Source organism: Lissotriton vulgaris, chromosome 11 (assembly GCF_964263255.1).
Source record: "Lissotriton vulgaris chromosome 11, aLisVul1.2, whole genome shotgun sequence".
NCBI lineage: Eukaryota > Metazoa > Chordata > Amphibia > Caudata > Salamandridae > Lissotriton > Lissotriton vulgaris.
This window is the reverse complement of record NC_141699.1, coordinates 657,505,762-657,530,909: the sequence shown is the minus strand read 5'-3', so window position 1 is coordinate 657,530,909 and position 25,148 is coordinate 657,505,762. Positions and strand designations below refer to the sequence as shown.

Genomic DNA, 25,148 nt, shown 5'->3' with positions numbered 1-25,148 from the left:
CCTCATTCTTGGCAGTGCAATTCATAGAAAAAGACATTATTATTGCCTTTGTTATTGCTTCAAAAAAATGTTTTAAATATTGTAAATCTATTATGATGTGATTCTTTTATGTACTTAGTCTCTGTTAAAAGAAATCTTGACATGATTGTGTTCTTATAATTTTTTTTATGGCGTTTTAACTGTTTGACATATGCACTGTGCTTTTATGGTTAACTTTTATAGAAACTGATTTAAGAGCTTTTGAATTGAATACAAGGGCACTATGTTACTGGCTCTGTTTCTATTGCTTTGTATCAGTTTTAAGATCTCACTGGAGTTTCGCTTTTCTCAAATTAGTGTTATTTCTGATATTTATATGTTTCACTCGTCTTCATGGCTTGATTTTGCTGCCACTCGTAGTCGTTGAAATGTCACTCATAGTTACACTGAAATTATGAGAATGTCAGACATAGCGATCCGAAACCTTGGCAGCCATGGAGTCAACTTTCCACCTTATAGAAACAGGGACTATTCACTATGCGCGAAATCTTCCTCTCATCATTCTGTGATTTCGGCAAAAATGCTTAACATAAACCCTACTAAGAAAGAGTGCGGTCATGTAAAGCTCTCTAGTCCATTGTCACTGTTCGTGCAATCCAAAACTGAAAAAAATAATTTCAAGGTATTCTTTTATTTTTTAGCCAGTCTATGTTGTTGTATGGGCGCAGTCTGTTTAAGATTTTTTTTGTTCGCTCATTTTCGTGACTGCTCCTTGTTATTCTCCATTTTCTTGGATTCTTTCTTCAACTGGACATTAGTTAGCCACCTTTTTCCTTGAATTGGCCAGATTTGGGTTATTCCTCAGCAGAAGTTGGAACGAGAGGCGGGCCGATGCCTGTCTGTAGTATCAGAAACGATCTGTTGTTTACATAGGCTGAAGTCTGCCGCTGCGCTCCGAGTTCCATAAGTAAACGCCCCCTTTCTGTAGCCTGGCCGATTGAAAGCATGGCGAACAGGGCAGAAGATACGGAGTTTATCTGTGCCTCTTGCCGAGAAACGGCTGTCCGCAGGTACAAGGTAAGAAACTATTTAGTCCAGTGTATCTTTTGAGGATGAGGAATTGTGTGTATAGCGCTTACTATGGCTGGTGAGAGCCGTAGAATAGCCAGAAAGGTATGTTATGCTGCCAATCAAATGGATAGGGATAGTAACCGAAATATAAACAGGATAGCCGAGTTTCAGCGCTTTAAAGTTCCACAGACACGCGAGTAGCTCAACCAACAGGAGTTTATTTTGCATGGCGGAATGTGTAGGTTTTCATTTGTAGTGGGATTAAAAAGGTCTTCGATTCCCAAAATGCAAAGCAGAAAACCTGATAAGGCGGCTTTACTAGGACGTGACTCTGTGAATCTTGACAAATCGTGAGAGCTCGCCAGGGCACAAGTCATAAAACAAGCATTTACCAATCCAATTGGTCTCTCAGATGCGAGATTTTGAGCTATTGGTATTGTAAATGACAATGCCTTTTATTTATTTAAAAAAATCTGCTATAATAAAGGGCATTGTCATTTACAATATCAATTAATGAATGTGATGCAGCGCTACTAATTTCTAATACCATGTCACCTTTCCCTGAAGTACAAAATCATACCTCTACTCGTCAGTGGGGCCCATAACACCGCGAGTCACTCACTAAACACTTTCATCCTACTTCATGGATTGGTTAGATTCAAAGGAGAGCTGCTGTATCATAGTGGAGTGTCTAAACCAAAACTAGATATTTATACTACTTACACCTGCAGTTTAATGAATTTACCATGGTTTTCATTAACAAAACATTTATTCTATTTCAGGACAGGAGGCTCCGATTATGCTTTCTCATTTCTTTAATGAAATGCTCAGCAGCCAATAAATATAAACAAAAAACTACATCTCCCATGAACACCAGGGAATAACCATCGAGTACAGTGTATAAAAGGTCACAACATTAGTCTGTCTTCCTCTTTCTTTGCTGCTCCGCAGCCAGTTAAGTGCATTATATTTACTACTCTTGACTTTGTACTGCTTATTTGCTTTGTGCATATTTTGCTTATTGTTGGCTTTGTGCTTTGCCTTTGCGCATTGTGTCGCGCGTCTGGGGCTCTGTCTCCGTTGTTTTTCTTGGCGCGTTTACCGCTGTTTGCGTGTTATTTACTTTATTACCGGAGCGTGTGCCTCACCTCCGTTTTTCCGTTGCCGAGCGCTTCCTGGCTGCTCGCGCACTACTAGTGGAGCGGGAGCAGGGGTTCCGTTTGGTTTGGAGCGCGAGCGCTCTTCGGCGGTTTTCACTGGCAGGCGACAGTCGCGCATGCGCGCTGTCCCATTTCCGGTTGAATTCACCTCAGCTGGTTGAGTGACGGCGTTTGTTGACGTCTTGCCCACGGCCTGTCATTGAAATTAACCCCGTCAGACACCGAGGTCTTTTGAGGGCTTTGGTTGTATTTCCTGGCATAGGCTCTGCCTAGAGTGTTTATTTTGTGCAGGCTTTAGCTCCCTCCACGCTCTATTCATTAGCAAGTCAGGTTTGTTCCTGCTTCTAAGCCTGCTTTGGGGTCTCCACACTCCCCCTTGACTGGTGTTTTTCCAACACTCCATATTTTTCTAGTCGTCTTGTGGGCATTTACTCTCTACCTTGGTGTAGAATGGCTGACTATTATGATGACGCTGAAGACGACTATTATTATGCTGATGAGGAGGAAGGCTCCTTGGAACAGGATTTGGTTGAACAGTTAGATAAGGGTGTTCAACAGTCCGTTAACAAAGCACTTGTGCGTGCTATTAATCCTTTGAAGCGTCACCTAAATCTTTATGCACAGCAGCAGGGCTGGTTGCCTGCTTCCAAGAAAACAGCGAAATCGCCTGTTAACCCTCACAAGTCTGACTTTCAACGTCTGGCGAAAAGTTTGGCATCTGCGCCATCCACGACCTCTTGTCTTCACGATGCTGATTCGGACAACGCACAGTCTTCCGCATCTTCAGACCATGTTTCTCCCCCTCCTAAAAAACGGGTCTGTAAGGAACATTTTGTAGACGCTCCCGAGCGTCCTCCGGTGCTCAATTTCGAACCTGCAGACATCATTCATCCGAACTCTTCCTCATGGATGCCTTCTCCGGCTGTAGCTGCCTACATTGAGGCGCATATCCGCCAGCCTTTTGAGGCTTCGGTTCGCGCCCGGTTGCGCTCTGAGTGCCCGAGACCTGATTTGTCTGCCCATCTGGCTGAGACACCAGACGTTGACCCCATGATGGTCACATATTTGAAAAAATATGCAAAGGACCCGAAGAAGGGCCTTGATAGATCTTGGCGGTCTTGTCAAGATAAGATGTTAGACCTGCTTGGACCTCTCCAAGATTTTGGATCTAGGTTACAGAGCGCAAGAAGCTTCTGCCCTTGTGAATCCAAAGGAGATGATCGAGTGGGCGCAGCGGGCAATCTGCCAGTTGGGAAATGCCAATTGTGCAATGTCTGCAGAACGTCGCAGGTCCATCCTGTTGAAGCTAGACCCTAGACTCTCTGAATTGGCCACTTCAGAATCGGGCCCTGAGGCGGACGGCCTCCTGTTTGGTCAGCCATTTCTTAAAGAACTCACGCGTTTTGTTTCCACCTTCAGTGGCATAGACAAGGCGCAGGCTTCATTGCGGCGAGCCATGCGTCCGGTTTTTGGAAAGGCCGGACGAGGTAGGGGACGCTCGTTCGGCCGTGGTTCTGCCAATCAGTCCCAAAGAGGCAATTCTTCTCAACACAGAGGATCTTACGACTCCGGTTATTCAACGAGAGCCAACTTCTATCCTTCAAGAAAGGGAAAAGGCCAGTACGGCAAAGGACGTTCCGGTGGTCAGCAGGGACACTACCAGGATACCCACTCTGCAGGTGAGCCTGATTTGTGCATGCGATGTGATGTTGGGGGGTCGCATTCAGTTTTTCCTGCAGAATTGGCGCATGCTCTCCAGCGATGCATGGGTGCTACAAACTGTTCAAGGGTTCAGAATAGAGTTCTATCACCCGATGCATCAGACCCGTCCTCCTCCTTGTTTACATTTTTCTCTTCAAGATCAGGTTTGTCTCTCCGAGGAGATAGACTCTCTCCTCAAAAAAGGGGCGGTTGTTCCAACCACCCGTCATCCGAAAGGTTTTGCCAGCTCAGTCTTTCTGGTCGAGAAAAAAGGGGGCGGCTCTCGCCTAGTTCTCAACCTGAAGGACTTCAACGGAGGGGTAGTCTATCGGCATTTCAAGATGGAGGGCATCCATCTCTTGCGAGATCTCATTCGAGAGAGGGATTGGATGGTCCGTCTGGATCTCAAGGATGCATACCTCTCAGTTCCGATTTACAAACCGCATCGCCGTTTTCTTCAGTTTCTCTGGCAGGGAGTCTGGTACGAGTATCAGGTTCTCCCGTTCGGTCTTTCGTCGGTACCATGGTGCTTCACGAAGCTGTTGAGACCGGTGGTGGAGCACCTTCGGTCTCAGGGTGTCAGGTTAATTATTTATCTGGACGATATTCTCCTTATGGCGGATTGTCCACTCAAACTTCTTCAGCATCTGGAATTGTCCATCAATCTTTTACAGTCTCTGGGTTTTCTGATCAATGTTCAGAAATCGGTTTTGGTTCCAGCCCAGCATATCGATTTCCTGGGCTTCCGGATCGACTCGGTGGCTTGTCAACTTCTCTTGCCCAACCAAAAAATGCGTTATATCAAGAGAGAGTTGATATCGGTTATTTCCAGACCGACTGTGTCATTGAGGTCGTTGGCACGAGTGGTAGGTCTGCTGGCGTCGTCCATTCAGGCGATATTTCCGGGCCCTCTGCATTACAGGGCAATGCAACGACTGAAAATTCTTCATCTCCGGAAAGGCCTCGGATATTCCGATCAGATTCCTCTTACGGAGGAGGTCCGTTGGGAAATGCAGTGGTGGTTGGACCACATGGAGGCTTGGAATGGTCGAGCCCTCTTCGGTGTGTCCCCGGATCTAGTGATAGAGTCCGATGCCAGTCGATGGGGTTGGGGAGCCCGTTGCGGCTCGGTCTCGACCGGGGGTCGTTGGTCCCCTCAAGAATTAACCCTGCATATCAACTGTCTGGAACTCCTGGCGGGTTCCTTTGCGATCAAATGTTTTTCCCCTCTGCAGACAAGTTGTTGTGTCCTTCTCCGGATGGACAACATATCAGCGGTCCGTTATGTGAACAAACTGGGCGGGACCAGGTCCAAAGTCCTGGCGGAGATCGCCAAAGACTTTTGGCACTTCTGTCTGCAGAAGAAGATCACTGTTATTGCGGAGTACCTTCCGGGATGCCACAATCAGATAGCGGACTGGCACTCCAGACATCTCCGAGATTACAGCGATTGGAGGCTGCACCCTCGGGTCTTCCGTGCTCTCCATCGGCGTTGGGGTCCTTGTCAGCTAGATCTCTTTGCCTCTCGCCTCAATGCGCAACTTCCGCGCTTTTACAGTTGGAGGCCGGACCCTCAGGCTCTGGCCACGGATGCCTTTCTCCAGCAGTGGCCATCGACTCTTTGCTATGCCTTCCCACCATTTCTGATGATTCCCAGAGTATTGGCTTACTCCAAACGATTTCAGACGGATCTGATTCTGATTGCCCCTCTTTGGAGGGCTCAAGCGTGGTTTCCGGTCCTTCTAGAAATGTGTTCGGCTCCGCCGTTTCTCCTTCCTCCGTTGTGGAACCTCCTGTTGGACCTCCTCGGGGATCCTCATCCCCTGATCCTCTCAGGCTCCCTGCACCTTCTCGCGTGGAGGATCTCGGGGATCGCTGGTCGCTCCCGGGCCTTTCAAGCGACGCTTCCAAGTTCCTTAGTGAAGCATGGGCTCCCAATACTCACAAACGGTATAAAGGGTCTTGGAAACGTTGGTGCGATTGGTGTGCACAACAACAGGTTGATCCCGTTTCAGCAGATATCAGTTTGATTGTTAATTTCTTGGCCTCCTTAGCCACCTCGGGTCTTGCTTATTCGACTGTCAATGGTTTCCGTTCGGCCATCTCGGCAGGTCATGCCCACATAGATGGGAAACCCGCGGGTGAACATCCTTTTGTTTCCAGGTTACTTAAAGGAGTTCGTTTTGCAAAACCTCCCACTCCTAAGTACGTTACCTTATGGGATGTTTCGGTTGTCCTCAGATTCTTGGAGGCCTGGCCTTCCAATTCTTTCTTGTCTCGCAAGCAATTATCGGCAAAACTGACAATGTTGCTATGTTTGGTCTCATGTAAGCGCGTGTCAGACGTACACGCTTTAGATCTTGCGGGTCGCAGTTTTACTCCTGAAGGAGTTTCTTTTCGTCTCTCCAGACGTACAAAATCTAATACTCCTTCTATTTCTTATCCATCTTTTTCTTCTCACCCCAACCTTTGTGTGGTTCAATGCCTGAAGGATTATGAGGTGAGTACCGCTTCTTTGCGCTCAGACATGCAGGGTCAGCTGCTGATTGCTTTGCAAAAGCCTTTTCGCCCTGTCTCTCCAGCTACCTTGGCGCGCTGGGTACGGTGGCTTACGTCTGAAGCAGGAATTGATGTTTCTGTGTTTGGCGCGCATTCTGCTCGTGGAGCGATGGCGTCCAAAGCTTATTCTATGGGTGTTACTCTGTTTGATATCATGAAGGCTGCAGATTGGTCATCTGCTTCTGTATTTAAAACGTTTTATTTTAAACCAATTGATAGTGTTGCTTCTGTGGTGGTGGATCAGCTTTAAAAAAGCATAATCGGAGCCTCCTGTCCTGAAATAGAATTCAAAATTTGCAAACATTCGTGACAAGAATTTTCAATTCTATTAAGGACTAGGAGGCGAGGATTATCCCACCCGTGTTTCATATTTGTATGCTAATGTATTATGACTGTATACATGCGATTACAAATATTTCATTCATTGTTCTCCCTCCCTAACTTGCTGTACAGTATTGTTACTTTGGATATTATGGCTCCGTATCTTTTTCCAGGTGCTGACCAGAAGTGATGCCGTTTGTTCCTTGGCGGAATCTGTTTCTCCTCCTGGTTTCTGGACCCATGGTTCTTCGGCTGCCTACTTCAGGATCCTCTGGATGACAGCTGCCTGTTTGGAATTGTTGTTCCTTTTGTATTTGGGATTTTACTTTAACTTGGACATATTTCCACAAAGAAAGAGGAAGACAGACTTATGTTGTGACCTTTTATACACTGTACTCTATGGTTATTCCCTGGTGTTCATGGGAGATGTAGTTTTTTGTTTATATTTATTGGCTGCTGAGCATTTCATTAAAGAAATGAGAAAGCATAATCCTCGCCTCCTAGTCCTTAATAGAATTGAAAATTCTTGTCACGAATGTTTGCAAATTTTGAATTTACACACGCCACCACTAAGGTTGACGGATCTGCTAGTGAAAATTTAGGCGTAGGAAAACTCAAGACCAGCTAATTTCTTCATTTATCTAATTTTTATTAATAGCAAATTTAGCATGTCTAAAAGTTTATTCACTTTATTTTAAAAACGACATTTAAAAGAAATAAGAATTAATTTTCAAACAATTAATTTCATTTATTTCAGAAATAGACATTTTATTTTAATTTAGAAATGCAAGTATTAGCAAAGGACAGATAGTTCCCAAATTCATTTTCTCCTACTTCCCTAACTCCCCTGACTAATAACCTCACCTAAAGTTCAGATCTCATTCAGAAGAAATAGAAAATGATTCAAAGTCTTACATCTCAGGATAAATCAGCATTCCGACAGCATCTCTCGAGGAAATCGAAAAGAAGTTTTTTCTTCAGTAAAATCAGAACTTCTTATACCTTTTTCAATCGCTCTATCTATCTAAAAAAGTAACTTTCAGCTTAAATTCGAGTTCTGATTGGACAATTTTGGGGTGGATGAGCATCACCTCATCATTACAATATTTGTTATTCTTCCGTCAGCTAGATTTTCAAATGGGTCATTGTTTTGGGCCATGTCCGGCCTAGTCCTGTTCTCAACTAGCAACTTCCCAAGTTTTTCTCACGTTCAGAACCATTGTGCTCATCTTTTTGGCAGCCATCTAGACTTCCAGGCCACATCGTCCTTGAACTGCATTTACTCCAGGCACAAGCAGCTCGCATTCAAACTCAGACTTGGGCTTGCGCATGCTCAGTTCATTTTCTATTCGCAGTTCGACAAGTCAGCCATCTTTTCACTAGGCCTCACAGGCCAGAATGGGAACTATCATTGAAACAAACACAAACGAACGTTAATTTTAGAAATGTAACCTTTCTGTTTACCTCCCCCCTTACTAAGGTTTTCCCTATTAGTAGTTACCTAGCAAATAAGCAGCATTCAGGCGTAATATACTCACCTGTTTCCACGTTTTGCCGCAAAATATGTAAACAAAAAGCACATTTATGCCGCATTCCATTATCTCAAGGCTGCTTATTAGTTTAAGACACGACAAAATCACATAATTAGTTAATTATGATTGCGACATAAGCACAATTAGTTCCCACGTGTATTCGTTTAGGTGCATTTCTTATTCTAAGTTGGTTAATTACACACATCATTCAATTAGTTCAAGTTATAGTTATGGAAGTGTGACATTGCAAGGGGTACACACAATTTTGTTTCTTCACCTTGCTCCATCAAATGAAGTTCTATTTCTGTAGTGCATGGCTACATTGAGACCTCCCAGCGCTGATTAAGTAGAAGGGCAGGGAAGATCAAGACACAGTGCTATGGAGGCGTCCCGAACAGATGGGTTTTTAAAAACTTCCGGAAGGCCAGAAGATTGTTGTTCTCTCGGAGGGCAAGAGGGAGACAGTTCCAAATCTTTGCGGTATTAAACAAGAAGGAGCGTCCGCCCCATCTCACTTTACATATCTTCTTGGTGGTGGCCAGGCACAAAGAGCTTGAACGCAGGGTTCTGTGAGGGAAATAGGAGGTGACCAGAGAGTGCATAATCGCCAGACCAGCTTTCCAGATGGCTTTGTGGGTCAAACACATAGCCTTAAACTGTATCCTGGCTGAAATCGGGAGCCAATGAAGTTTCCTCAATGCTGGTCTTGCAGACTGCCATTGTGGGGTCTGAAAGTGCAGGCGGGCTGCATAATTCTGTGTTACTTGCAGTTTGTTGATCGTAGCTTGGGGGGCTCGAGATATAGGGCATTCCCGTAATCCAGGCAAGAAAGTATAAGGACCTGAACCATAATTCTTCTTGCCTGGAATGTGAGGAGGGGGATGATTTTACGCAGCATTCTCATCAGTACATAGCAAGAGGCTGAGAGTTTGGTTGCTGTCCCGGGGGTGCCGGGTTCACAGGGGTATCGACCACCTGAGGGGGGTCTGGAGGTTCAAACAGAAATACCGGTGCCTTTAATAGTGGTTTTAAGGAAGGTTTTATTGGGATCAAGGTTCTTTTCATGGGAGTCACAGTAAGGTCTGTTGCTCTGTGGTTCCGTCGCGGTGCCTTGTGGTCTTCGTGGTTCCACTTCCGGAAAGGATCTGCCCCGGTTGACTCACGTTGGACCCAGAAAGGAAAGAAAGCAACGAGTTACACCCTGAACTCAGGGAAGGAGGATAAACGGGCCGGGAGTGAGGGAACGCACCCAGTGCTCAGAGCTCAAGAGAATGGTATTGGCAGGAAGTGCTCGTGCTCGGGGAAAGGGTTTCTTAGCGGGAGATATCTACGGGGGTGGCTGCCTCCGCCTCCCAACCCAACCCGCGACCCGGCCCCGTACCTCTCGGAGCCACGCTCCTCCAGTGGGCGCGTGGCAGGGCGAAGCGTCCAACCGTGGGCCTCCTGGCTTGTCGTCTTCGTCTTCTTCTCTTCCTCGTTCTCGTCCTGCGTCCTCCTCGTTCTCCGCCGCCTGGGAATCGCAGTCCGTCTTCGAGTCGGAACTTCCTCCTTTTGACGTCATCAGGGGTGGCGTCCCGCGATCCAGGTCCCAAGCCTTAAAGGAGCCGCACTCATTTTCCTCCTCGAACCAGTCCTTCACGCCGTCATCGGGATTCCCATACCAAGTACCGGTTGGTGGCTGTGGGGAAAAGGCGCAGGGTGAATGGGGGGTGGCGGACCACCAGTCATTGATAACAGGCTCGTGGGAGTCGGCTCCGTGACAGTTGCCTAGTGGGTGAAATCGAGAGAGCTGTAGAGCCACATGCGAGGCTTCTTATCTGTGTCTTTGAGGGTGGAGCGGAGCCCAAGCAAGCCGGCCACAGGGAGGCGGGGACAGAGGATGATGGATTGCCCAATAACATGATTTCTGTCTTGTCCCCGTTGAGTCTAAGGCGAGAAAGTTCCATCCACTCGGCCACCGCCTTTAGGCAAGGGCCTAGGGTGCTAGACGACCCTTCAGCGTGATTTAAGGATACCACTAGCAGAGTGTCGTCTGCATAGGTGATGATCCTAATGCCGAATGGATGGACAATCCCCACCAAAGGACTAGTATAGATATTAAAAAGCGTGGGACTCCGGGCGGAGCCCTGTGGAACCCCACAGCTAAGAGGTAGCCTGGAGGACATCACATCCCCCTTAAAGACCTAAAAGTTACGGTCGCTGGGGAAGGATAGGAGCCAAGTCAGCGCCGCGCCCGACATTCCCATACTTTTAAGCCGGTCGGCCAAGATGGTATGATTGACCGTGTCGAAAGCAGTGCTGAGGTCCAGAAGGAGGATGGCAGCCGTTCCTCCTTGGTCCAGCAGCCTCCTCGCCTCCTCCGTCACTGTCAACAGAGCTGTTTCCGTCCTGTGCTGAGGACGGAAACCCGTTTGAGAGACACATAACAGGTTGTTGGATTCCAAATACTCAACCAAGATGTTATTATTGTGGTTTTCAATCAGTTTGCTCAGCCATCGGAGGAGGGAAATTGGGTGATAGTTGGACAGATTAGACTGGTCCAAACTGGGTTTCTTCAGGAGAGCCTTGACCATCGCACACTTCCATGATGTAGGAACCTTGCCAAAGGTAATCGAGGAGTTCAAAACATCAAGGACAACTGGGCGGATGGAATCAATAACCGAGATAAGGTGTTGCGGAGGGGCAGGATCCAGTGGTGAGCCTGAGGTCACTGGAAATTACCCGATCTAGTGAGTCAGTATCTAAGAGGCAAAACTGTTCTAACGCGCAATTGGGTAGAGGAGTAGAACTGCCTGTTTTCGCTGCCCCGGCCTTAGACATTGTAGTTGGAAAAGATGAGTAAATTGTTTGAATCTTTTGATGGAAGAAAACCGCTAAATTATTGCAACTTGTGAGTACTCCTAGTGATGGAGATTTTTGAGGGGGAGTGATGAGTGATTTTGCTAAGCGGAAAATTTCCTTAGGCGTGTTTGCGGCTGTATTATTTTTCACCTCATAGAAATGTGCTTGGGCAGTTTTGATCTTGGCTTTATACTGCCTAATTGCTTCCCTATATTCCTCTTTCCTACTTTGTGACATGTTTTGTCTCCAGCTTCTCTCTAGTCTTCGACAGGATTGCTTTAAGTCCCTCAGTTTAGAGGAGAACCATGGGGCAGTTTTCTGCCTGTTTTTGTTTTGGAAAAGTTCTTTGGGAAGTACTGCATCGAGGGAGTCTTGAATCCAGCTGTTAAAGTTACTGCTGGGCAAATTAGGGTTGGAAACTCTAGGAGGTTTTGAGTATTCAAGGACTACCGTCCATCCGTTGGAGGGAAGTCTAGACCACTTCCTTCCCCATGACGTTGTTGGTTCCTGGGCGGGCGGGGATGTAGCGGTAACCCAGATTAAAGGGATTAAAAAGTGGTCTGTCCAAGGGAGTGGAGTAGGGATCCCAGCGCTCAGGTTTTCTAGGTTGCTGAAAACATGATCAAGGAGATGGCCCTTATTATGCAAAGGGAGAAAGCCTTTTTGTTTAAGATCAATCACCTGGAAACTTGAAAGTAGTCCACTAGCTACGTAATTAGGAGTCGGTCAAGTGGATGTTAAAGTCGCCCAACACCGTGAAGTTGGCAGAGACCAGTGCTGAATTGGCAACTATATCAGAGAGATTAGGGATAAACTGTCCTAAGACTCCTGGGGGGCGATAGATCAACAGACCGGAAAAGGTGATTGTATGCGTGGACTCTACCGAAAAGGCCATGCTTTCGCACTCTGGAAGCGCAGTTGGTAGGGTTTGACAATTATATAGGTTTTTATGGATAATAGCCAGGCCTCCACCTCTGCCAGAGGTACGATCAGCTCTACTTATTAAGTTGCCTTGGGAGAGGGCCTGAACAATAGCGGGGTCCGTTTCAATCTGGAACCAGGTTTCCGTTAAAAAAGAACATCTGACTCAAGCTCCTCCACTAATAGCTCTATTTAAACACAGTGTTTGGGCAGTGATCTACAATTTAGGAGAAACATCTTCCAAAGGGTTATGGCGGGAAGTTTAAGATGTACGTTAGGTAACAGCTTAAAATTACAATGTGGACAGAGTTCGGGAGAATCAGCGAGGTTCAGTGAGTGTAGACACTTGGGGTTACCATCTAATCTCATCTCATGCAGACATAACGAGTTACAAGTTAATGGGCCCCCAGAAAAAAGACCAGGGTTTATGGGCCATTGGCCTGGTCGGGCGCGGACGGGCGCAGACGGGTTTGCCTTTGGCGCGCCTGCTGCGCGTTAGCGTCATTCGCCCTGATGTAGATTGGCTCGCTTGGAGTGCTGGAGCGTCACCCTGCCAAGATGGCGAGCGAGCGTGTGGCAACAATGGATGAAGTATGTACAAGTGGTGATTTTAAAAACAATTAGTGCCGTTTTAAAACAATAGGTCAAAGTTTCGAAAATGTGCTACCTGTTGCATTGCAATTGCTTGTTATAGATCGAATTCCATCTCCATAGTAAGTGCCTACTGAAATCGATCCCCATAGAGTTGGCCAAACGAAGCCCTTCTGTTATCTGCAAGAATAAATATAGTTGAAGATGTAAGTGCTCAAATACTGAAGGATTGTGGTTTTGAGAAATGTGTGTGCGACATCCTTGTTTGACTTTTAGCTTGCAAGCAAGTCCTTTTGGGATACTTCGAGTATCAACTGCAAAGTGCCCTGTAGATATAGACATCAATGTGGTGCATATCATTGAGGCTTAAATACAAATAGAATATGCTCTGAAGAAATTGTAGTATCCTGTGGGACACGTTCTAGTGCTCCGCAGGAAGCCGTTCTTCCAACCAATTCCTTGAAGGCTGGACACACTTGCACCCCACACCCATCCATCACGGGTGCCAGAAGTGACGAGGTCCCGCCAATAAAAGGGACCGGGTGCACGGGCTCGTGGCCAGTTACTACACTAGAGTATCCAGTGTCCGTGTGCGTTATTCCACACCATGTGGGCCTGAGGCCCAACTTTACACTGGCGACGAGGGGTTCGGCCCACGTGTGTGCTGCCAGCATCACAGCGATCAACGTAAAGAGGGAGAAAACCCTCCCAGGGAGTTAACACGCCAGTGCCCACCAACAAGATCCCGTAACCCCCACCTGCATGCCCTGCAGCCTCCGCCGTGCCAACCAGCCCTGGCGACAGAAAGTAAGAGAAGGCAAAGTGCCAAAGAGTAGCGCCGTAGCCCTTCAATGCTTGAGGTGCCTACATGCACTACCTGTTCCAGAGCGAAAGAAGTGACTGGCACCGGAAGATGTGAAGCACCTAGAACACTCATACAGGGGAGCAGCCTGAGCTCAAGTCCCAGCGATCACAAAAGAAGAGAAAATAGCTCAAGCCAAGCTACGGACAATTGCCACATCTGCCACCTGCTGAAGCCTCAACCGTAGCGGAGGTGAGAAATAAACTAATACCCCAGCCATTCCTGCATCGCGTGACCCCCCCCCACTGCGACTGTCTGCATCTCCAGCCAGCATGACTGTATCCGGCGCAGGGCGCGATCGAAGCCGGTAGATTAAGATGAGGCCTCCCCTGCCTCTAGGATGCACTCAACCTGTAACTACAAAGACGATTGCCAAGGGACGCAGAAAGCCTGCAACAACCCCGTGACCCCGCCTGTAACAGCGGGAGGCATCGAGACTGTAGAAGCCTGTGGCACAGTCACCGTAAGGCGAGGGGCTATTAGAAGGCTGTTGAAGCCTGTACTTGAAAGGACGAATCAGCGCTACAGCGCCTTAGCAGCGGCAACCCCGGTTTCTCCAGCAAGCAAGCCGGCACAACAACGGACCCTGAGAGGCGGTGCTGCAGCCCTGCGGCCACTGCAGCAGAAGAGACAAGCCTGCTTTTGCGCCACTCCTATTGTAGCAGCGAGACCAAACTGAGCCCCAGCCCTCGCAGCGCCCGAATACAAACCTTACTGACCTGCAGACTAAGTAACAGTGGGGCAGAAGGTGAGCTCTAACTCACATGCAGCGCCCCGACCGGTCCAACTTAATTACAAGTCAAGTTACACTGCTGTACCAGAGTTGCACACAACCCCGCATCTGCACTTAAGCCATTCCTCCAAGGAGAGGAGAGAAGTGAGAAATGCACAGAGAGTGAAGCCTCAAATGTGCAAACTCACCAGCAACAAAAAGGTTCATGAGCAATGAGGTCAGTAGCGGGAGAAATCTCACACAATAACTGAAGCGCCTCCTAGTGGCCATTACCTCGCATTGCACCTGCATATCCATTTGGATAAAAACGGACTCCGTTATCTCCATCATATCATGTGCCAAGAAAATAGAGGCCTGGAATGTTCTGCAAAAGAAAGAAAAGGGGAACTGTAACAACACACAAGTAGAGGGGGCCGCCAACTCTTCCTCAGCACAAATGGAACTACATAGTGTTCCCAGCTCCCACACTGCAGCCTCAGAAACTCAGTCACTGCAAGGGCCCGCTCCACAGGCAACCAGCCAGCAAGATAGATGCAACGTCAGCAAGTGAAAACAGGTCCAAAGGTGTGACAAGCTATAGGACTGGCATCCAATGTCAAAGAGGTAGCACCACTTACTGAAAGGAAAAGCCAGACTGTAGAGAGCACCCTGTGAGGACCGGGTGCCCATCATCACTGCCCACGGCCCCACACCTGCATCATCACCCCAGCATGGCTCCGCAGTGGCAGTAAGCCGGCCCAGCGTCTGAACAATGACAACAGCGCCCCTAATGGTGATGCACGACACGGCACTTCCAACATAGCTTGCACCACGTTCACAGCAGAATGAAAGCAGCAGAGGATCAATTAAATCCCCTGCACAGTCAGCGGAGCCCAGGCAGCATAGCTGAAGTAGATAGCTGCAGTGATAATGATTCCATGCCCCAACTAAGACCCCAAGAAGTCAAAAGCACCCCAGGACACAAACTGGCATCTCTTCCAGACAGCAACACCCACTGCAGCAGTAAAGAAAGTTCACTGTAGACGCACCACTGAGTGGCTGTCCGAGCTACCACAAGCCAAGAAACTGAGTCACACACCCCTGGCGGTGAGTGACCACCACCACAAAGAAGAAGACCAGGCACACTAAGTGCCAGATTAGGGCACCAAGGAGAACCGAGTGCACAAAGCCAGAAATGCGCCGGAAGACGCACCAGTGAATGTGACAGCATGGGCAGGTGCCCAGGAGAGCGAGACCTTTCCAAAGAAGAGAAGCAATGCTGAAGGCGGCAGGGAGATCCTCTACATCTCCACCGCACCAGCGAAGCCCTGCAGTGGGCCAAGGACGGCGAGTGTCCTCCCTCACACTGCCTCAGAACGGAGTCAGCAGTGAACCACGACAGGCAAGAGAGAAGTCGCACACTCCATGTGGCAGGCCGCCACAGCAGCAGGCGCTCCGACAACTGGCAACACGTGCCCGGACGTCAGGTCGCCCAGCAAGCAAGGAGCACGTCACCCCAATCGACCAGTCGGGACAAGTACCCCGAAACGAAGGCAGAAGCCGGTGCCACCTCGAGGTCCAAGCTCAATGCCTTCGAAGAAAGAAGACCGCATGAACACAGGTGGGCCGAACAGACCAACAAAGGGAGAAGACCGAGGACTTGTACAGCAAGCCAAGAGTACACCCTGACCCACCAGAGACAGCCACCAAGGCGGACCTACGGCCCTGGAGACAGCACCAAGAGAGAACCAAGAGTAAGCCTCAGCAAGCGCAAACCAAGCCTCATCCCAATGCCTCCCGAGGTGAGCATCAATCTGCGTCCCTGTATACAGGCTCAAGGGAGAACCAAGAGTAAGCTGCAGCAAGCGCAAACAGAGTCTCATCCCAACGCTTCCCCAGGTGAGCGTCAACCGGCATCCCTGGATACAGCCTACGGGAGAAACGAACATAAGCCGCAGCAAGGACAAACTTTGTATCATCCCAACGCTTCCCCAGGCGACCGTCCACCCCAGAGTTTCAGCAGTCTAAGTCAAACAGCATCCCTGCTCCTGACTACAGATGCCATGGGTGGAGATCAGCACCGAGTGTCTTTCCTCACACCGCCTCAAGACAGTCGGCAGTGGCCCCAAGCCAGGCAAGAGAGGATCCTCACACACTACATGTCATGCCACCACTGAACCTCAACCTCAGCAAGGAGGTGGCACAGGACTGCTAAGTCCCTCCTGACATTCAACTCTCCCAGCAAGTCCCCACCATCTGTCATCCCGAGTCACACCATGGCTGGCAACCGCCATCACGCCAGCCATCAACACATGCGTCAAACACCACTCCCAGAGTATCGATGGACTGGAGTCCCACGCTGTTGCCACACCAGCTGAGAAAACAGACCATAGGATATAACTGTGAACCTGGTACGCCCCTGAACCACAGTAGCGAGAGCAAGCATCGGCCAAGACATCTCCACCCTAGAGGGTTGTGCGTGCGACCAAGTAACGGCTCCTGGGTGGTCCTGCAGCTGTCCCCAGTCGGCACACAAGAGGCCCCAGCGTAGCCTTCCGGCTATCGCAGCAGAAACCCCGGCAACGGGCCTCTCCAGGCGGTAGAGTGAAAAGAGACTTTGCGCCACCAGAGGTTCATCGGTTGCCGCCAAAAGGGTCCACAGAGACAAGTGATCAGACAACACCTCCACGAACTGTCACCATGAACTCCATCCATGTTCATGACGCATCCCATTGAAAGAACTGTTTGAATTCACCACAGACCATCACCGACGTCAACAAAGGGGAAGCCATGCAAGACATGTCATTGCAAGGGAACTGACGCCATGCAGGGGACGTCTCCAAGCAAGCGGTCATGTCCTGAACCCTTCAGGTTAAACTACCGGTGCCAATCGGAAAGGTCCTGCTGCAGGCAGTCATCAGCCCACATTTGACGTCTTCTCGCCACCTGTCCCAGAAGAATGATGGACCCTGTAGTGTTTTAGTTAATTGTTTTAGTCCCCACAGGTTGGACTAACATTTTGTTTGTTCTTCAATAAAGTTGGGAAGGAATTTAGTTGGGACACGTTCTAGTGCTCGGCAGGAAGCTGTTCTTCCAGCCGCTCCCTTGAGGGCTGGACACACTTGCACCCTCACACCCATCCATCACGGGTGCCAGAAGTGACATGGCCCCGCCAATAAAAGAGCCCGGGTGCACGTGCTCGTGACCAGTTACTACACTAGAGTATCCAGTGTCCGTTATTCCATGCCATGTGGGCCTGAGGCCCAACTTTACAGAAATGACAGCACACATTAGAATATCGAACTTTTTTCTCGCAATTAATGGAATTGCAGTTTTACACACTTTGTAAATTTAAGATCACTCCACCAGCCAAAAAGACCATTTACGCCCGAAGAAAGAATCGCTTGTTTTTGGTGAAATATTAGCTCAGGGAATATAAATAGGAGCTACTTCCTCTATCTAGAGGGAAGCAGGCAAGTACACACTCTACCACAGCTCGCCACTCAGTTGTGTATATTGTTAGTCGAGGGGGTGGGGAGACAGGAGAGAACGACGAAAAGGGGGCACTCTTCATTTTTAGAATGGCTACAACATTATTTTGCTGTTGTTTATTTTTTACACTACTATATGTATCATTGCTTTATCCAGCTAAATGTTGGCGAGCTGCACACCCCTGTTCTCTTGGATGTTGAAAAAGCTGCTGCAGCATCATATTAGATACTCAGTTCATGCTGGACTGTTCCCATGAGGCACAGGGTCAGACTGATTTGCATATGGCCTTGTCTGAACTGGGGTAGCAGAGTGGTCTAAAGAACGGTAATGGATTAAACCCAGATCTGTTGACTGGGTGTGAGTGTTTGATTGGTTCAGATGCTCCGTCCATCACCACCCCCTTTTGTACCTCATCTATTGAGGCAGCCGGTAATAAAGTTCCTGGGTGCTGCAACCATTCTAAATGGGCATCTAATTTGTCTACTATATCTACTGGTTCTGATACCAACAACGGGCAAGTTAAAGAAGCTCCAACGGAGGTGCGATGATGGTCTAACAAAAGTCTCCTTTGAGTCAGCTCTATCTCATGGTTAAGTACCGATTCTGCTCTTAAAAGAAACGCATCAAGGGTTCCTACCACCCCTGAGCCCCCTACCCCCTTACAACTGCCCTTGCTCATGATTAATAATAACTAGAATGCACAGTTGTTAAAATATGCAGATAACAGAACAGTACAATGTGCCTTAAAGTTTAAAGTCCCTAACCAAGTCTTTGGAAACACAGGAATGTCAATAAAAAAGGGAGTGGCCCAGCCCTGCCTCCTCCTGGCTACAACGGACGCGCCCGCCCCGCGCGCGTCCCGCGCTGCGGGAGACACTCGTTGAATTTAAACTCCTCCCAGCGCTTTCCTGTGGCGTGGTTGGTGCGCGCGGGTAGAGGCTGCTGGAAAATGCAGTCCCACTCCTGTGGCGAGGCTGGCGGCTCAACGGTGGACCAGAGCGGCGTTGTGGGCCCTCCGAAAGTGCAGCAACAGTAGTGGAGGCCAAGAGCAAACAGGTACTGACGCAAGTTAAGTGGCAAGGCAATAGCAATCCATGGAACTGCTTTAGAGATTTGACAGATGGCCAAAGTCCAACACCAGCGAAGTAGAAAAATCAAACCCTTTCAAACTTGTACTGCCCATGACCTTCAGGTTAATATTCGTCCATCAAGTGATTGGCCTGGACACCCTGGCGGCCAGATCCCGAGCGGTGCCTCAGCGCGCTGCCCTCCGCCATCTTGCTTTTTTCTGTTTTAAAATTAAACTCCTCACACTGACGTCAGAAGAGCAGATATTACTCAATTATATGTTCAAAGTTATTTCAAGATGAGGCTGATTGAGAAGCTGTTAGACCTTAATGCTACGCCACTGGGAGGTAAGTGTCACGTTTGTGATATGTAGTCTGTTAATCATTTGGCATCGTAGTAAATAAGAAATACTATTGAAAGACAATCCAATGACCAATATGGGGTGAGCGTGGGCGGAGCTTCAAGTACATACTCCAATACAGCATGGCTTGCAGAGCAGTGCATGCGCTGCACAGATTGGGGATTATTTTTCACCTACAGGCCATGACCCAAAGCAAGAAAGAAAGGAGAGAGATTACAAAACAAGGATGAAGGCAGAAACGCGGATGAAAAAACAACCTGCAAGAATAAGCAATTTTAGGGAAGTGAACGACAAAAGTTAGGGCAACCTTGGCATTCAGTAATAGGACTCTTAAAAAAAAAAAAAAGTTTGGGACTCGGCATGTATGTTTTTACAAATTGCACACTGACCTTAAAAATGTCACCTCTTCATTTAGAAGCAGACATCTCTCATGTGCTTATTGTTGGCATAACTATATCTAAACCAATCTTCACATTTACCAGCGCAACCTGATGGCTCACCTTGGAATCAGTACCACCAGAATGCCCACGCAAAGAATGGATCATACATTTCGAAGTAATAGTTATTAGCCCCACATCAAAATAAGTGTAAGCTGCACAATTTCCAAGGATGAAATGGAAATGGTGACAAAGGTAACTCACAAGAAAAAGGCACATGCATTATCAGTCCCCAACTAGTCCTTTCAAGTAAAGATTGGCCTTCCAGAGGAAATATTACTGGTTTGTATAGAAATCCTACCAAGTCTGGAGATGTAGGAACAGCGGGAGACGCAACAAACTATTGCCAGGAATCCGATTCTACACTAGACTTTGCTTGATAATAAGACCTCTGCGTATTCTACACATGCTACACTGCCAAGATGGTGCACCAGACATGCCCTACTTGCCCTACTTGTTTTCAGTAACCTTGACCTGTGGGCTCACCTATTCAATGTACCCTCATCCTGAAGGAGCCAGCTCTAGGTAACCACACTGATTTTCTTTTAATAGATAGCATAACTCTGAATTACATCAGTCTCCCAGACGTAAGAACATCACAACAACAAAGCGAATCTGTGTTATTGTGTTTTAATACAGTACATTGCAACCTTTGCAACATCTCTGCGGTAGGAGGGTGTGAAAAGAGCAAAAAAACAAAATCGCCCATATCAAAATGGTAAAAACTTGTTAAACTTAAACCCCGCTATATCCAGCACTATTTAATTTCCAGAGTTACAGAAATGCCACTTGTCTTCCTTTCAAGGCAAACAGCTCCTCAACATTTGGGAATTGGAACTAGTAAATAAAGCACGCAATTTCAAATGTTTGGAAATCTTTTTCTGTTGTGGTGTAACTGATTTAGATACTTCTGCACACAACTGAAATATTTGGGTCATGGAGAAGCAAGCAGGATTATGCAAGGCTGTCCTTATTTTAAGTGAAAAGTGCACAGTTGTGGCATCTGTCCGCCACCCACTCTTCAACCTAATTTTCCAAGAATTAAAGAATACGCATTAACATTTGAGGTAAAACAGGAGAAATAAAGATATGTCCATCTAATGGCTGAAATGAACAATGGGAAAGAAGAAAACCTGAGATCCATCCCAGGTTTCCAGCTTGACAAAATTATGTGATCCTAGGCAAATCACTCTTATGTTTGATTTAATAGGATGTAATGTCGTACCATGTATAATGAGAATCTAGGATGGGGGTAAAGGGCAACCGAATACGTGCACAACCAGGAAGAGGTGTTTGATGAAAGTTTGACTACAAGGTCTACCTGCCTCCTTACATTCATGGGGCTCTAAATAGGACACTACTAAAGAAATGCTAACATAGTGACCACATGGGTCAGTATATATGGCATGTATGAGTATTGCGAATGGAAGTTTCACTACTAAATGAAAACAAATCGGATACGAACGGGATCCTTGTGAGGTCCTGATGAAAGCCAACTAGCGCTGTGAGGCATTGGTGTGATGGCTGAACCATGTTGACACAGGGTTACAGAGAATATTAATTTACATAGTGCATCCCCACCTATTTTTAACTCAGTCAAGGTTCCCTATTGAAAATAAAATTAACCCTCAGGACATCCTAGACTATTTTAAATCTAGGATCCCACCCAATAACCACTGAGTTTCCTTGGAAACTTAATGTTGAACCCACCCAGATACATTAGGTATCCGGACGAGGATTCTATGATGAAGCATGCCACTTGGAATTCAAGTGGGTGAGTGCCCTTTTAATACCATAGGGTGATCCCCTTGGGCTGGCATGGAGGGATAGGCTAAGCAGGGTAGGACTTCACTCCTGTTGTTTTTTTCAATGGTTAGGTGTTTGGGAAGGTGAGCAAACCCTGTATCACTTCTCACTCACTCCTTCTTGGAATATAGTAATAAGAATCTAAGCCACACATATAATGCATTTGGCACAACTTTCATGTGGCTTTTACATGTCAGCCACACTCTAACCCGATGCACCAAGAATTATAGACAAAACATTGACCTCTGATGTGAAATTGGAGAAATCAAAAGATGTCTATTTAGTAGCTGAATTGCACAAGGTGAATGCAATAAACCTGTGTGCTGCCCATAACCTTTTTATGCTAGGTGGGGGCCACTGTGATGACGTAGGCCTGTCATCCTGGTGCATTGCTCCATGGAGAAGAGCTCTGTCGCACTGTGTAATGCTGTGACCTGAAGGGGACGTATTCCTGTGTGCGCTGTCACAAACCTGCATGCCAGGATGGGGGCCGTGTTTTTTTTTTTTTTTTTTTTTTTTTTTTTTTTTTTTACAAACCCACACGAATGAGATTTGTGTGGTACTGTAAATCCCAAAATATATTTTATTTCAGGGTTGTGCCAGAAAAGTGACTCAACCCTGATGCAAATTCTGGGCCTCAACTTATTCATTTATTATGTTCTTTTTTTTTTAACTCTGCTTCAAAGAAAGTGACAACAAGGATACATCTGAGAGTAAATCTGTTCTGCTGAATTGGTTACAAAGACTGTATTTTAAAAATATCTTATGGGTTTAAGGCACCTGGTGCAGAGATCTGTGTTTCCAGTAAGTCTGAGTGATTAATAATGGTAAGATAACTCTGGAGGTTAATGCACTTCCTGGAAAGATCTGTGTTTTGTCTAGCCGCAGTTTTGACTCAAAGTTGCATAGAGGGTTAATGTGTCTCCTGCAAAGCACATCATGTAATGTGCAAATGACAGATTTTATTCTATGTAGCTAGGTAAGTGGGTTACAGATTTCAACACGGAGATTCTTATGCTACTTGCATTGGCAGTCCCAATACAGCACAGTGAGCTAAGAAAGATGATATATGACATCTGCACCTTTTAACCTCCCCATTGTTTTATGTAACACATCATGTATATTGGTCTACAAACATATATCATTTATGGTATATTTCATATATCCGTATGATGTAAGAGCTCTGACATCCTACTTTGGGATGAGCAGGGCTAATCTAGAAAATAAATAGTGATATTTAAATTATTTCAACACCTCCTCAGGGCTTGTAAGCTGCTATTTATTGTAGTAGAAGAATTAAATTAGTATATACATTTAATCAGATCTGACATTTAACCCATACAATAACAACACAGTGATAGATTGATTGTTTGAATTTATCTCAGCCATTGGCAATCGCTCAGGACTGCATTCTAGTCCATCGTTTTTCACCCACTATCTCACTCTAGACAAGGGCACACCTTCTACAAATCGGTACCAACCCTGCTGCCCCAGGGAACAGTCTGACCCAAACTGCCATGCGAGGCCCCATTCAGAAGGGACAACAAGCAACCCGAGACCGGTTTTGACCTACTTAGGTTTTAATAGTGAGGTATAGCTGGACTCCTAAGGCACGGGGCCAACGCCTTGGCATTTATAGCGGCATGCGCTCCAACAACAAGGTAATGTATAGAATGCTTGAATTAATCTTAGCCACTGGCAGTCTCTCGGGATACATTTTAATCCATCTGATTTGCATATGATTGGTTTCAAACTGAGGTGTGCAAAATAACAATAGCAATGAGCTACAATGCTACCCCGAGTGATTGCCAGTGGTTAGATTTATTGTAAGCATCCCTCCCATCACCTATTGTATGTTTTACTTACTGCCCTATTTGGAATGGGTATTCCCAAACAGGAGTCCCATGATCACTGTGCCACTGGAACCAAGCTAAACCAACTGACAAAGTTGCATGTTTTCCTGTTCAGGGAGGATCAAGCCTGGCAATTCAGGCTCGACTATTCCTATTGAAGCTGGTCAAGACTGATTTGCATGTGGTTGGGTCCAAACTGAGGTAGCCTTGTGGACAAAAGAACAATGGGATGATGTCCCTCCCCAAGCAATTGGCAGTGGTTCCATTTATAGCAAGGATTCCTCCCATCACCTTTTGTGTATTCGGTGTAGTACAAACAAGGGACAGAATAAATCTGATCTGTACTTGTCTTCCTATAATCAACTTGGGTATTCTTGATGTGATTAAATTGTGAAACATTTACAACATTCGCATAAAGCAGTCCAACAAACAGCAGGTATTAACAATACATATTTGTAGTTCTAGAACAAACCTAAATATTAGGTAAGAGGACCACTCTGTTTTAATGTTATTAGCAGTGGGCTGCCGTGAATTAAAACACATATTAGAAGCCACACTAGATATTATAAAATGGATCCACAGTACATTATAAATAAGATCACTGAACATGACGTAGCGCTTGCTATCGGATTACAGACTGACCATGGACATTTTTACTGTATACTGTATGGTAGACATGTTTAGTTTTATTCTTCTACATTCAATCTAAAAACCGTATTTTTCTGGTTATCATTTTCATTGAATGTCATTAAAATCCATTCTGTTTAAGAACAGCTTTCCTCCATTTTGGAAGATGTTGATTGTATTTTTCTCATTTACAAAAATTGCATAACATAGCTCATCCCTGTTTTATGTATGTGTTTACTGATTTTGTGAAGCTGAAAAAATATTTATTGAAATTAACCGCGGTATCTCTCCAACTGTGTACATTCGTAGTATTTTCCCTTCTAAGAAGGAGGTTAGCCCTGGAAATGCTAATGTAGACTGTTAATAGTCTTTCTCTTTTTTCTTCCAAGAATGCTGCTATATTTTATAGTTGTACAATAATGGTAAGCATTATCCTTTCTTTGTTTTATCGCTTGTTTTTTTTTTTTTAATGCTGCTACAATCTCATGACAAAAAGTCGTTGGTGCCGACTTGGCAATAACCGGTAATTTGCAGAGATTAGCATAGCCTACCTTACATGTACCAAGTTCAATATGTCTAGTGTTGTTGCATGTTTAATTTTGGTTTGGGCTTGACCGTGCGCTAAAAATCCATTTTAAAAGGAGGGTTTGCCCACATGTTGATTGCCTTGAGGACAGCATTTGAATGGCCTGGAGCTTTTTACATCCTCTGAAAAAGAGTGCTTGTATTTCACTTTTGGCTTGTGGAAAAGTTTATGCTCAATATAACAAGAAAGAATTGGTTACAGTGGTAAACCAATGATAAAGTCCAGAGAGCTATTTATTATGAAAAGTTGCAATACAGGCATTACACCTAATATATTTATTGTTAAAAGCGTATGTTAAAGCCAGTAGGCATTTAGGGGTGTCTTTTTTATTACATATTGTTCACCCCTTCACTGCTAGACCCCCCCTCCCCGTGCTAAGCCTTTTTTTGGCTATTTGGGTTAGTTTGCTCTTAGGACCCCATAACATGTTGTCCCCATAAGGCATCCACACCAAGTTTGCGTCCTTTATTTCCAACATCTGGAAAATTCTGAAAGGTGTCCAGGGTTTGTGGATTCTCCCTGTAGGGGACCGAGAAATTTTCCAAAATACAGTTACATTTGGTTGTTTTGGCAAAGATAGCGAAAACTGCTGCAGAATAAAGCGTCCGTTTTTTTTCCTGCAAATAGCATGTACAATGGGTTTGGCGTGCTAAAATTCCCATCTTTCC

The 25,148-nt window shown here is 46.3% G+C and overlaps 1 protein-coding gene across 3 annotated transcripts in view; it reads left to right on the top strand.

Annotated features, from left to right (window-relative positions):
* The first annotated feature begins 756 nt into the window (after nt 1-756).
* Nucleotides 757-25,148, top strand: part of LOC147683295 (butyrophilin subfamily 1 member A1-like) — a 173,765-nt gene continuing 149,373 nt past the window's right edge. For 2 of the 3 annotated variants that reach the window (XM_086943747.1, XM_086943749.1), the window contains exons 1-2: nt 757-1,056; nt 24,284-24,316. In XM_086943747.1, the coding sequence (XP_086799873.1) occupies nt 985-1,056; nt 24,284-24,316 (105 nt within the window). In that variant the 5' untranslated portion in view covers nt 757-984. The remainder of the gene's footprint in view (nt 1,057-24,283; nt 24,317-25,148) is intronic. The other variant, XM_086943748.1, reaches the window with a different exon arrangement.